We start from the raw sequence: 15298 nt of genomic DNA, 5'->3' as shown, positions 1-15298 counted from the left end.
TTAAAGGGTTGGACATTGACTTACAGGATAGCCCCATATACTGAACAGTAGGTAGCAATAAACAGGCATTTTCTTCTTTCGGAAAGAGCTATTTTGCATAATTTTCCCAGAGTGCATTGTCCTAAGGACTTCTTCAAACTGGATCTCCCCAAGAAGAATCAGTACCATTTAAGAAGCAATAAGAATAAAGCACATCTCTTATTTTTTCTGATAAGTACTAATTTACAATAAAACATCATGAGCACAGTATCTGCTAAAACAGCTTCCAAAAATAGTCCCAAAGGTCTTGTGCTTTCAGGGTCTGAAAGGGGCGAGGGGCCCAAAATGCTTCTCGGCATTCTTCTCAGTAGTCTGATGGGAGACATCAGTTATGGAGGTTTAGTCCTGGGTGTATTCAGGTAACCCCAGCAGCTACCTGTAGGTGAGCTGGGGTCTTTCGATTGATTCCATTAGGTCAGGTCATTTGGAAATGCAAAGAGTCCCTAGAGTGGTTTCCAGGTGGGTATGGTTAACTCACTTCACTTGATGGTGCACTTGCTCAAGCATTTAAGTGAGTTCTCTGGGCTACAGATATTGATGAGCAATCCTCAGGATGTGTCATAACTATCATATTGGTTGAGTTAGACACTCAGCACCCCCACTGAACAAATGTTTCGGGCAGCCGGTCCCCAGAAACTATACAGTGTATGGAGCTGGAAGCAGAAGTCTCTATCTATTGTGCTGTGTAGTGTTGAGCGCGAATATTTGAAAAGCAAATTTGTATGTCGAATATCGCAACTTCGAGAATTTGCGAAGATTTAGAATATAGTGCTATATATTAGTTTTTCGAATATTTGTCATTTTTTTCATCTGAACACGATTCCTCCCTGCTTCTTGCTTGTAGGCCAATGAGTTATTGGAGAAATCATGACTTCAGATGCAAAAAAAAAAGACAAAATGACGTGCTATATATTTGTTTTTGACCCACACCTGTATTGATCGCGTAATATTCACATATTACGCGATCATTACCTTGCCGATTTTTTTGTAAAAAAAAAAATTAGAATATAACAAATATTCGAATTAGCGAATATTCAATAAATATTCTACAAAATATTTGCAAAATATCGTGAATTTGAATTTTGCCCTTGCCGCTCAACATTAGTGCTGGTGCCGTACTGGGGTACTGCAACGCAACTCCCATGAAGTGAACCCTCACGAATCTGATATTGATGACCTATACGGAGGATAAGTAGAAAGGAAGATGGCTTCGGCAGCATGGTGCAGTATCAAAAATTATTTTATTCGTACCTCCAGACACAATCGGCAACGTTTCGACTGTTCACCAGTCTTTATCAAGCCTAATGACAACAATGCTGGTAGGCATATATATACCCCCCCACATTAAAATACACACCCCACATTGCATCATCATAGCCAATCAATATATAATGGAGTACATCTGTACAAGTTGCTACTTACTGCAATCGATATGACCACCAAATCCGTAATGTGCGCCTCGGCGTGCTATCAATTCTAATGCGCAGTCGCGACTCGCCGACTTTGCATACCGGAAGTATCATCCGTCGCCATGACTCCGAACAGCACCTGCGTCTCCAACCAATGAGCTACTAGAAGCAATCATTGTCGTCATGGCCTGCGCGACTATCACGTGACTCCTAGTACGATGCGCACAGCCGTGCGTCAATCTCGTGGGTCACGTGGAGAGCGCAGCCAATGGAGACACAGTGCGGATATCGGAGCCATGGCAACGGCGACGCCGCGATCAGCGCTACTTGCCATATAGGAATGTGCATAATCAATATAGAAAAATGGGTAGGAATGTGCATAATCTATATAGAGGACTGAGTAGATCGGCATTGTGTAATATACGATCAGGAATCACAGTAGTGATCGCCCCATTATCAAAAAACAATCAGAGTATGCACATATCTACGGAGATGGAGACAATATACAACGCAGCACAGAGCAATCATGTAAGATCATCATATGCATAATGTATTATCCATATATATCGAACATCAAATACTATGAGAGGCATTTTAACATTTACATTTGATAATCATTGTAATAGGGATGTGTAACACATATAAAAAACATGATGTCCCTATACTTGAGAGGGCAATACACTGACCAATATCAATCGATGGATGCGACATTGAACTCTAAATTTAAACCATAAGGTTGAAGGGATCTAAGGGTATGGATCCACTTAAGCTCCTTTTTCCTAAGTATTCCCTTCCTGTCCCCACCCCTTCTTAGATACCCTACGCTATCGATTACTCGAAATCTTAGTTGATTAATGGAATGTTTGCAGTCAATGAAGTGTTTTGCAACCGGTTTGTCAATAGCTCCTGTTCTTATAGTGCTTTTGTGTTTATTGATTCTTTCCCTCAGTTCCATCGTGGTCTCTCCCACATAAATTAAGCTACATGGACACTGTATCATGTAAACCACATCTGTGGATTTGCATGTATAATGTCCCTTGATCTTAAACTGTTTGCCACTATAAGGATGGGTAAAACCATCACCTTTCATGATGCAACTGCAGTTGCAGCAGGAAAGGCAAGGGAAATTACCATTCTTAAGTGGTGCTAGTCTTTTCTGTTTGTCAATATCCTTACCCCCTATATCCGCCTTCACCAATCTATCACGTAGGTTGGGGGTCCGTTTGTATGCCATCATTGGGGGGACAGAGAATTCCTTAACTGCTGGTAATCCCTTCTGTAGGATCTGCCAATCCTGTCGTAGGATGGTGGCAATATTGCTACTGTCACACCCAAAAATGGATACAAATGGGATTCGGGCGGTCTCTTGTTTCTGTGGTTTCCTTATCATCGTAGAACCACGTTTCATGGATACAATCCTATGTTTGGTACGGTTGATCAATTTGTGGGGATAGCCTCTCTTGGAAAATTTCATGCACATCTCATCCATCCTATATCCAAAATGGGTGTCATCGGATACGATGCGACGTACCCTGAGTAGTTGACTCCACGGGAGAGAATTCACCATGGTCTGAGGGTGATTACTATCATACATTAACAGGGTGTTCCTGTCTGTAGGTTTCTGGAACAGATCAGTGCTGATCCTTCCATTGTGCACCTGAACTCGGACGTCGAGGAACTGCAGCTCACGGGCAGAATGCATCACGGTGAACTGCAGGTCCCGGACCCCAGAGTTCAGGTGCACATGAAACTCATCTAGCTCAGGTATAGTGCCTGTCCATATCAGGAAAATGTCGTCGATGTAGCGCCACCAGCACAGAACTCTCTCAAAAAACGTGGAGCGATACACCAGCCGGTCCTCGACCTCCGCCATGAAGATGTTTGCGTAGGTGGGGGCCACATTGGACCCCATCGCCACACCCCGCTTCTGTTGGTAGAAGGTGTCCCTGAAGAGAAAATAATTTCTCCTCAGGACCACCTCCAGGAGGGCGAGGATCAGCCGGCGCGCTCCTAGAGAGAGCTCCATGCCGGCCAGCGCCACATCAACGACATTTAACCCGTAAGAGTGATCGATGGATGTATACAACGATACAACATCGAAACTTACAAGTAAGAACTCCGCCGGCAAAACTAGTGAATTCAACTTGGTCAGGAAATGGCCAGTGTCTCTGACATAGGAGGGGGCCGTGGTCGCATGAATCCGCAAAACCTTATCCAAAAAAATGGATATAGGATTAAAGATGGAGCCCCTGCCCGACACTATAGGTCGGCCAGGGGGATCCACCAAACTCTTGTGGATCTTTGGTAGAACATATATTACAGGGGTAATCGGATGGCTCACATGTAGAAAGCCATATAGTTCATCATCGATGACTCCCTGGCTGAGGGCCTCATCCAATAATACCCCTATAGCACATGCTATATCACACTTAGGATCTTTACTCAACATCTCATAAACATTAACATCCCCTACCTGTCTTATGATCTCATCAATATATTTACAGGTGTCCATAACGACCACGGCACCCCCCACAAGAGTTTGGTGGATCCCCCTGGCCGACCTATAGTGTCGGGCAGGGGCTCCATCTTTAATCCTATATCCATTTTTTTGGATAAGGTTTTGCGGATCCATGCGACCACGGCCCCCTCCTATGTCAGAGACACTGGCCATTTCCTGACCAAGTTGAATTCACTAGTTTTGCCGGCGGAGTTCTTACTTGTAAGTTTCGATGTTGTATCGTTGTATACATCCATCGATCACTCTTACGGGTTAAATGTCGTCGATGTGGCCCTGGCCGGCACGGAGCTCTCTCTAGGAGCGCGCCGGCTGATTCTCGCCCTCCTGGAGGTGGTCCTGAGGAGAAATTATTTTCTCTTCAGGGACACCTTCTACCAACAGAAGCGGGGTGTGGCGATGGGGTCCAATGTGGCCCCCACCTACGCAAACATCTTCATGGCGGAGGTCGAGGACCGGCTGGTGTATCGCTCCACGTTTTTTGAGAGAGTTCTGTGCTGGTGGCGCTACATCGACGACATTTTCCTGATATGGACAGGCACTATACCTGAGCTAGATGAGTTTCATGTGCACCTGAACTCTGGGGTCCGGGACCTGCAGTTCACCGTGATGCATTCTGCCCGTGAGCTGCAGTTCCTCGACGTCCGAGTTCAGGTGCACAATGGAAGGATCAGCACTGATCTGTTCCAGAAACCTACAGACAGGAACACCCTGTTAATGTATGATAGTAATCACCCTCAGACCATGGTGAATTCTCTCCCGTGGAGTCAACTACTCAGGGTACGTCGCATCGTATCCGATGACACCCATTTTGGATATAGGATGGATGAGATGTGCATGAAATTTTCCAAGAGAGGCTATCCCCACAAATTGATCAACCGTACCAAACATAGGATTGTATCCATGAAACGTGGTTCTACGATGATAAGGAAACCACAGAAACAAGAGACCGCCCGAATCCCATTTGTATCCATTTTTGGGTGTGACAGTAGCAATATTGCCACCATCCTACGACAGGATTGGCAGATCCTACAGAAGGGATTACCAGCAGTTAAGGAATTCTCTGTCCCCCCAATGATGGCATACAAACGGACCCCCAACCTACGTGATAGATTGGTGAAGGCGGATATAGGGGGTAAGGATATTGACAAACAGAAAAGACTAGCACCACTTAAGAATGGTAATTTCCCTTGCCTTTCCTGCTGCAACTGCAGTTGCATCATGAAAGGTGATGGTTTTACCCATCCTTATAGTGGCAAACGGTTTAAGATCAAGGGACATTATACATGCAAATCCACAGATGTGGTTTACAGGATACAGTATCCATGTAGCTTAATTTATGTGGGAGAGACCACGATGGAACTGAGGGAAAGAATCAATAAACACAAAAGCACTATAAGAACAGGAGCTATTGACAAACCGGTTGCAAAACACTTCATTGACTGCAAACATTCCGTTAATCAACTAAGATTTCGAGTAATCGATAGCGTAGGGTATCTAAGAAGGGGTGGGGACAGGAAGGGAATACTTAGGAAAAAGGAGCTTAAGTGGATCCATACCCTTAGATCCCTTCAACCTTATGGTTTAAATTTAGAGTTCAATGTCGCATCCATCGATTGATATTGGTCAGTGTATTGCCCTCTCAAGTATAGGGACATCATGTTGTTTTTTATATGTGTTACACATCCCTATTACAATGATTATCAAATGTAAATGTTAAAATGCCTTTCATAGTATTTGATGTTCGATATATATGGATAATACATTATGCATATGATGATCTTACATGATTGCTCTGTGCTGCGTTGTATATTGTCTCCATCTCCGTAGATATGTGCATACTCTGATTGTTTTTTGATAATGGGGCGATCACTACTGTGATTCGTGATCGTATATTACACAATGCCGATCTACTCAGTCCTCTATATAGATTATGCACATTCCTACCCATTTTTCTATATTGATTATGCACATTCCTATATGGCAAGTAGCGCTGATCGCGGCGTCGCCGTTGCCATGGCTCCGATATCCGCACTGTGTCTCCATTGGCTGCGCTCTCCATGTGACCCACGAGATTGACGCACGGCTGTGCGCATCGTACTAGGAGTCACGTGATAGTCGCGCAGGCCATGACGACAATGATTGCTTCTAGTAGCTCATTGGTTGGAGACGCAGGTGCTGTTCGGAGTCATGGCGACGGATGATACTTCCGGTATGCAAAGTCGGCGAGTCGCGACTGTGCATTAGAATTGATAGCACGCCGAGGCGCACATTACGGATTTGGTGGTCATATCGATTGCAGTAAGTAGCAACTTGTACAGATGTACTCCATTATATATTGATTGGCTATGATGATGCAATGTGGGGTGTGTATTTTAATGTGGGGGGGTATATATATGCCTACCAGCATTGTTGTCATTAGGCTTGATAAAGACTGGTGAACAGTCGAAACGTTGCCGATTGTGTCTGGAGGTACGAATAAAATAATTTTTGATACTGCACCATGCTGCCGAAGCCATCTTCCTTTCTACATATGTATTCCAAGGCCTGATGGATCAAGGGCCTACGGCTAGGCTGCTGCATTGACCAACGCACTATCCTGAGACCACAAGGTGCTGCTTCTACACTTTAATCTCTACCTATACGGAGGATAAGTCATCAGTATCTCTAGCCCAAACAATGCCATTAAAGGGTTATTCTCATCTTAGACATTGGTGGCATATCACTGGAATATGTCAGCAATGTCAGATAGGTGCGAGACCCAATCCTATCTCTAGAACGGGACCCCCAAAGTGAGTGGAGAGCAGCCATGCATGCGAGGCCGCCCTACATTGATTTTCCATGGGACTGTGCAAAATAGCTGAGCACTGGCTCGGCTATCTCCAGCAGTCCCATAGAAGTGAATGGAGTGGTGGCTGCATTTGCACAGTGCGCTCTCCATTCCTTTCCAAAAATAGCCAAGAGCAATTGCTCCCACAGGAATGAATGGAAAGCGTGCAGCACATGAAGTGCATGGATAGTGCACTCTCTTTCACTTTTGGGGCTTCTTCTGGAGATAGGTATGGGTCTCAGAGGTGGGATCTGCACCTATCTGACTTTGAGGGCATATCCTACTGAAATGCCATCAAAGTCTGAGATGACACAACCTCTTTAACTTCTTTCATACTTTTGAGCATACACTTCTATTTTCGCTAGGTCTTCTTTGAATAAGAGAGATTTTTAAACTCATCAGCCATTAGGCTGGGCTAGTATGCCACTTTATTTTATATGTCATTATTTATTAACTTTTACACATTGTTTATCACTTGGATTTTTCATGCAGTTCCATTATGGATGTCCATCCTGGAGGTCTAAACAGGGTTTGTCGCTATCAAGTTTTTCACCCCGCTGCAACTTGACTACCCCGACTGGGGAAGCTAAATACCTACTCTTGGTGGCTCCTAGCGGATGCTGGGCTGCCTTTGATGAAGGTAGACCATTGATCCCTGATCTTTGCAGGTCTTTCTGGTCCAATGGTTTGGGAAAGGCTTTAGCAGTTCTTCTACTATCAAGAGGGCTTGTGATGAACACATTCCAATGCACTTGTTTTGAGAGTCCTCCAGTATGTTTCCATGGGTTGCACCCCAAGATAGTGTTTGTTTTTCCCTGACAATGCAATTTCTCTATAGAGTGGGGTCCTCCTTATGTACTTACCACTGAGTAACAAAGGGGATAGGACCAATCAGGGGTAGGGTTCATCTCTTCAATAGTGCAACTGCAGCCACAAAATCTGCCTCTATGAAATATACATTGCTGGTTGTTGACCTGCACACAAACCTACCACACACAAAGCCTTATTAAAATCACAATACAGAAAATCTTGACCCTCACTGCTTCTGTTTTGTGTGGACTCATGCAGTGTTTTTTTTAATCATTTTGCAGAGAAAGGGGTTACTTCAAAGAATCATACAATGAATTTTTGTATTGAAAGAAACTCTCATTTTAGGCTACTTTCAGATTAGCGTTCGGGGCTCCGCTTGTGAGCTCCGTTTGAAGGCTCTCACAAGCGGCCCCGAACGGATCCGTCCAGCCCTAATGCATTCTGAGTGGATGCGGATCCGCTCAGAATGCATCAGTCTGGCACCATTTGGCCTCCGCTCCGCTCAGCAGGCGGACACCTGAACGCTGCTTGCAACATTCGGGTGTCCGCCTGGCCGTGCAGAGGCAAATGGATCCGTCCAGACTTACAATGTAAGTCAATGGGGACGGATCAGTTTGAAGTTGACACAATATGGCTCAATTTTCAAACGGATCCGTCCCCCATTGACTTTCAATGTAAAGTCTGGACGGATCCGTCTGAGCAACTTTCACACTTAGAATTTTTTTAAAAAATATAATGCAGACGGATCCGTTCTGAACGGATCCCATCGTCTGCATTATATGAGCGGATCCGTCTGTGCAGACCCCAGATGGATCCGCTCTGAACGCAAGTGTGAAAGTAGCCTAAGACTAAGGCTACTTACTTTCACACTGGCGACAGCAGGGTCCGGCAGGCTGTTCCGGCGGGGGAACAGCCTGACGGATCCGTGCTACCGCTAGTCCACCGTGCCGCCGGAAGTCCACTCCTGCCCCATTTACTATAATGGGGGCGGGCCGGAGGTCCGGCCGCAGCATGGCGAACATGCCGAGAGGCAGCCGGACAAAAACTACAACATGCTGTGTTTTTTGTCCGGCTGCCTGTCGGCTTGTTTGCAGTGCTGCGGCCAGACCTCCGTCCCCATCATAGTGAATGAGGCCAGAGCGGACTTCCGGCGGCTGGGTGGACTAGCATGGATCCGGCAGGCTGTTCCCCCACCAGAACAGCCTGTTGGAAAAGGCTACCGCAAGTGTGAAAGTAGCCTAATTGTTACAAATACATAACAAGAACATCCGAAGATTACAATCCCGCTGCCGACATGCTGGATGACAATTCACTGGAATTAACATCAGGTTTAGTAAAGAATTTCCCAAATGTGTGCTTTAAACAAACATTTGCCTAATAAAATGTATTCACACAATCACAGAAGATAACTGACTTATTTAATCTGACACTTTATAACCAATTATGTACGAATGGTCAAGATTTGGTCAACATTGTTGGAAAGGTTGATCTCTGCTTAGTGTGATTATTCATAGAAAGCACTTTATTCATCGGTTCAGTTCATGAAAGCAGCATAGTGTGGGGAACAGAGCATGTCATAGAAGTAAAAAAAAAAAAGGGTTGGCCTGGACCTTCTGCCAAGTCATAATTATTACCGCAAGCTCCTGGAGCCCAATTCAAGACCTATACCTACCACTAAGGAAATCATTTTCATGATATGTCATGTCTCTATTGTACTAGAACTGAATCAATATGCACTATGAAGAATTAAAAATTGCCATCAGAGTTACAGTATATGCTCCCTCATGTGTCAGGCAGACATTTGGGCTCACAAGGTACTATAGCTTTAATGCATTGCAAAGGGGAAACGTATCTGAGGACAGACTGGTAATATAAATGTCATCTAGAAGTTAGAAAATGGGTAAAGTGTAAGTTGACCAAGTTACAGTATGTGCGGCTGCAAACACACAAAGCAACAGCACAATACATGTTCCCATCCATTAGCACTCTAAAAGGACTCACCTCTCCTTGGGCCTAAATGAATTCAGGGACAGTAGGGTCCCACTATATATTGCACTAATTAAGACAGCCCTGGAAAGATCGGTGGCTAGGTCCCCCACTATTCAGAAGAGCGGGGGTTCTGCTCCCCCTAAATCAATGCAGAGGCAGGCCGACCATAAACTTGGCTATAGGCAACTGTTCCATAGAGGGTGAATGGAGCAGGAGCTTGCATGCTTGACCTGCCTCATTTGGCTGCCTAAAGTGTACAGCCTTTAAGCATAGTTCACACATCAGTCTTTAGGTGAGTTTTAGATATATTTTTTTCAATCAGCAATTGTGCAGTACTCCAGAGCAGGGAGTACTTGCAAATTGTTTGTTATTTAATGCTCTGTATACCCAGCATGGTTATGGATAAAAGTGACAGAGTTAACCAACTCTGGCACAGCCCCTACAGGAAGCTTGAGTGTGGATCCTAGATCCACCCCTTGCTAGTTCTGGCCTGGAGATAGTGAGTGAAGAAGCAACTCCATATACTCCATTCCTCACAAGATTGGATTAAAGCTACAGATACTCACAAATAATCTCTGAAAGATCTACATTAGGCCTCTTTCACACTACAGTATGTCCATTTCAGTGTTTTGCGGTCCGTTTTTCACGGATCTGTTGTTCCGTTTTTTGCTTCCGTTGTGGTTCCATTTCCGTTCCGTTGTTCCGTTCCGTTTTTCCGTACGGCATATACAGTATACAGTAATTACATAGAAAAAATTGGGCTGGGCATAACATTTTCAATAGATGGTTCCGCAAAAAACGGAACGGATACGGAAGACATACGGATGCATTTCCGTATGTGTTCCGTTTTTTTTGCGGACCCATTGACTTGAATGGAGCCACGGACCGTGATTTGCGGCCAAATATAGGACATGTTCTATCTTTCAACGGAACGGAAAAACGGAAATACGGAAACGGAATGCATACGGAACACATTCAGTTTTTTTTGCGGAACCATTGAAATGAATGGTTCCGTATACGGACCGTATACGGAACGCAAAAAACGGACCGCAAAACGGAAAAAAAAAACGGTAGTGTGAAAGAGGCCTAAAAAAGAGAGATAAAAATGGGTGAAGAAATCTGCATGGCTCAGCAATGGAGTCAGTAAGGTATTCTGCTACATAAGCCATTAAGACTTTACTGCAGTGAGGGGAATACTGTTAGGACACCCTTCTCACTTGGAAACGACTTTGCAAATCGTATCTCTAAAACCTGTATGTCTCAGTTACAAATTACAGGCACAATTGAAAAAGTAAGATTACATGCCATAGATTCTGCAGGAAGAGACTTGAGAAACAGAGGAAAAAGTAGATTAATTTCCATCCTTGCTCAAAATCATACAAAACTATCTGGGAAGATTTGCACTGTATATTGTGGGAACTGTGGCTCATTTATTAAGACCTGAGTCGTAGACGCCGGTCTGAATAAGGCTCTGTGCTGTTGGTGAATCCGCCGAAGTTATGAAGAGGCACTGGCTTCTTCATAACTTCACTGCATCCACGCCGCTTATAATTGTAAGACAGCTGTCTTACATTTAGACCATTTTTTTGTCCTAAACCAGGCGTAGAAAATGGTAAATGAGATGGGCCCACTGTCCCGTCCACGCCCACACCACGCCACTTTTTTAGACCTGGCATGAGCGGGAAAAGTCACAGATTGTGTCGCAAAGGGCCTTTGCGCCGCAATCTGCACCAGAAATACGCAATCTGCGCTAGAAATATAAGCATATTTCTGGTTAATAAATGACCCCCTGTGTTTTTGCTATTTTTGGATGTACTACAACACCCATTTTTTACTACAGTTAAAGAGAGACGTTTATTCTGTTAAATCTGGCCTGGTTACTGAGTCCCACAACATATACTGACCATTTCACTCTACAAGCCCTGCCTTGGACCCATTAAAACACTTAAACGGTTTCTCCAGGCTCTCCTATATTGATGACCTATCCTCATTGAACAAGAAATTGATTTTACGGTAAGTACAAAAATCCAATTTTCTCGTTAATGGCATTGGGGGACACAGTACCATGGGACGTCCAAAAGCACCTCGAGGGTGGGATTGAAATCTCATGCAAAAAGAAGGGTGCACAGGTGCAGAAGAACCATGTGACCCAACAGGACCAGGAGGGACCCTAGCATGAAATGGTTCCAAAGAAAAAAGGACCCCAGGGGGGGAGAAAGGAGGGAGGGGGGAAGAGAGCAAGGCCCCCCCCCCCCTCTCCCAAAGGGATAAATACCTCCCCGCCTGGGGGAGAAGGGGATAAAGAAGGGGGAGTAGCACCCTGGACCCCCGAAAAAGTGGATGCCATCCCCGGCCACGAAAGGGGACCTAACCCGGGACCCCCGCTAATTCTGGAACAGGAATGCAGGGGAAATACTCACTGTCCGATGTCTTCGGGCACCGCAGGGTCACCCTATCGGCAGACTCAACACGGGGACCGTGGGAATGCCGGCATGCCACTGCGGATGCAGTCAATGGGGACTGGGTGACCGACGAGGCACCTGAGTACGCGCCCGCAGAGGGTGCAACTAAAGTTGCAGCCCACGATGGAGCACCCGCCTGCAGCAGGTGAAAACCTGCAGAAAAGAGAAAAAAGTTAAGATGAAAAAATCTAATAAAACAGCAGCAAGACCTGCAGGAAAATAGCAGGTCTGCCTCCTACGGACACTAGACTAAAACTGAATAGCCTAGTGCTGTGGAGAGGGTATAGCCCACCTGGGCGGAGCCAACCTTTTTTGATATCTAGTGCCTCCTAGTGGTAGCTGGGCATATACCCATGGTGCTGTGTCCCCCAATGCCATTAACGAGAAACTCTATTTTGTGAACAAGGCCTTAGTGTCAACTTGCAACAATGAATCAATAGAATAAATAATTTCTGATTCACCACAAAAATACACCCAACGCATTGTTCAATATATCATTAATAATATTTTATTTTTTTCATTGACATCTGATTGTTCCAAATTTTGCATAGTAAGTAGACTAAAAGAAAACTTGTCTACACACAGGTACCAGAAAATATATGCAACTGAACCAATACACAAATATATATATATATATTCTTCATGTAGCTCTATAAAGGCAGTTTTCTTAATAGAAGTTTGTATAAACATCTGTACAATTAAAAAAATGTCGATGTTAAACTCGGCCCTGTACATGTTAATGCATTCCTTTGTGTCCTGTATTACAAATTACTAACGTGCCTGTAATTACCGTGTACTATTCCAAATGTTTTCACAATAGCAACAATAATTTCTCTAAAAAATTTACAAATATACAAAATATTTATATTATTTTCAGTCAGTCTCAGTGCAAAGATATACATATAGTACATTGTGATAATTGTTCATAAAAATAGCAATTGGCATATTTTTTTTATTTAAAAAAAGGCAAAAAGTCTTCACCTAGAGGCTAAAAAGAGACTATTTTATAACAACATGAATGTTCTTGACCCATAGAAAAATATGTGCAAGAGTGTCTGACGATTCGGCGTTCCTAGTTGAAGAAATGGTTATACATCTGAGTCTTCCTTAACGAGATTGGCAGTGTCAATGAAAGTGTCCTCGGTGGGGGAGAAGGAGAAGTGTTGCTGCTCCTTTTTCTGAGGTTTTGGAAGAGGAGGAGGGGAGGTAAAGGGGGATGGGTCTTCCTCAGTTTCATTTTGTTGGTCTTTTTCCATCTGGAATAATGGAGAAGTGAATATATTATATTAAACAGTGTTATATTATATCATATCAAGCTCTTTCAGCACTCACACCTTGAATATGACATATTGCATCTAGTAGTGGTCTTCAATTTCTTACTTTCTAGTTCTTTTTAAACTAAAACTCCCATCATACCCTGACAGCCATAGGCATACTGGAGTTTGTAGTTTCAAAGTAGATGGAACAGCTGACAGTCATGAATGTTTGAACCCGTTAGTGACTGCCAATACATCTTTTTACAGTAGTCACTAAGGCAGTGATGGCGAACCTATGGCACGGGTGCCAGAGGCGGCACTCAGAGCCCTCTCTGTGGGCACCCGCACTGTAAAAAAAGTCTATGGTGTACCAATAGGCCTTAGACTTTTCCTGCCATTCATCAGCGCAGGGCGCACTATGAACAGCACAGGCAGCGCACTGAATGTAGGCAGACTATTATAGCTAAATGATAAAGTACATGGAAGACTGTATTGAACTATAGTATCCAGGTTAAATTGCCGTGTTGGCACGTTACGATAAATAAGTGAGTTTTGGGTTGCAGTTTGGGCACTCGGCCTCTAAAAGGTTCGACATCACTGCACTAAGGGGCCTAAGGGCTGTTTCACACCAGCGAGTCCATTGCGGGAATTACGCTCCGTGTGTGAGCGTGATCCTCCATTCTACTATTGCAGGAGCGCACGGCATTATCATGATTTATAATGCTATGCGCCTCGGCTTGACCTTACTTCTACAGAATCATACTTACATAAAGCTGTTGTATGGTTCTGCAGAAGTAAGGTCATGCAGAGGCACACAGCATTATAAATCATGATAATGCCGTGCGCTCCTGCAAGTCCAGAACTTAGGATCACGCTCACACAAGGAGTGTGATTCCCGCAATGGACTCGCCCATGTGCAACAGCTCTTAGGCTCGGCTGCCACCTATTTATGATTGAACTATCTATCTATCTAATATCTATCTATCAATCTATCTCATATCTCTTAAATATATCTAATAATAATAATGATAATAATAAAATGTATTTATATAGCGCCACAATATTCCGCAGCGCTTTACAAGTTTATAGGGTTCATATACAAAACAAAAATAACTGGATAATATGCAACTGAAACACTAGTAGTCAGGGCCCTGCCCTATTTCTTATATCTATCTATCTATCTATCTCTGTGTGTCTCTGTCTATCTAATCTTTCAATTGTCAATCTACTTAGGTAGTATAATACTTTTTTACATAAGCTAGCATTTGCTTTTTGCAGATGTAAAATGAGCAAATGTGGGCTGAGGCTCAGGTTCATTGATGACACATGAGTTCTCACCTTTCCTATATACCACGTAGAAAGGTGCTGTATCTGAATTGTGTTTCTTAAGAAAGATAGATTTTTTTTTCTATATTTATAAATAATTCCGGGCTGTTTAATTTATCTCGACAATGTTCTCAGAAGGACACCTTTACTCACCTCCGCATAGATTGGATTTTCAAAGTTTGTGCTTTGTTTAATCTTCCGTTTAAAGAAATTCCACTTTGATTCCTGCTGAGAAACATGAGATGAACACAGCGTCACTGAACACCGGCGGACAGAAATGTCTGGTACCAAAATACAATCCTCTGATAGAAGTGCTTATCAAAGGGAGAGTGCCGGGTATGGCGCTGCAAGCCTTCGTTGAACATGCTAACAGGAAATGCCAGGAAACAATAATATATGTGACTAGTAGTCGCCACCAGAGGAAAGGCATTTGTGATGTCAACATAGGAAGGGCATTAAGGCGGGATTCACATCACATTTTTGCCATCCGTTTAATGCATACAAAAAATGTATAAATTAAATGGATGCCTCAGACTGATGCCATACAGAGGCATTCATTCACCATAGAGTTCCACTGCAGAGTAGAAAAGCGTGGTATACTATAATGTTGTATCCTTTTTTCCCCAACCTATATGTTAGGGCTCATGCACCCGAAAACAGCG

General features: G+C 43.8%; 1 protein-coding gene across 1 annotated transcript in view; it reads right to left on the bottom strand.

Moving 5' to 3' along the window:
* Positions 1 to 12546: 12546 nt before the first annotated feature.
* LRP2 (LDL receptor related protein 2) overlaps positions 12547 to 15298 on the bottom strand; it is a 199620-nt gene continuing 196868 nt past the window's right edge. Inside the window, 2 exon segments of the mRNA XM_044302728.1 lie at positions 12547 to 13310; positions 14790 to 14864. Coding sequence (XP_044158663.1) covers positions 13143 to 13310; positions 14790 to 14864 — 243 coding nt within the window. The 3' untranslated portion in view covers positions 12547 to 13142.

This window comes from Bufo gargarizans, chromosome 8, assembly GCF_014858855.1.
Source record: "Bufo gargarizans isolate SCDJY-AF-19 chromosome 8, ASM1485885v1, whole genome shotgun sequence".
NCBI classification, from domain to species: Eukaryota; Metazoa; Chordata; class Amphibia; order Anura; family Bufonidae; genus Bufo; species Bufo gargarizans.
Note: the sequence above shows the minus strand (reverse complement) of the source record. Positions and strands in the feature narration are given on the sequence as shown.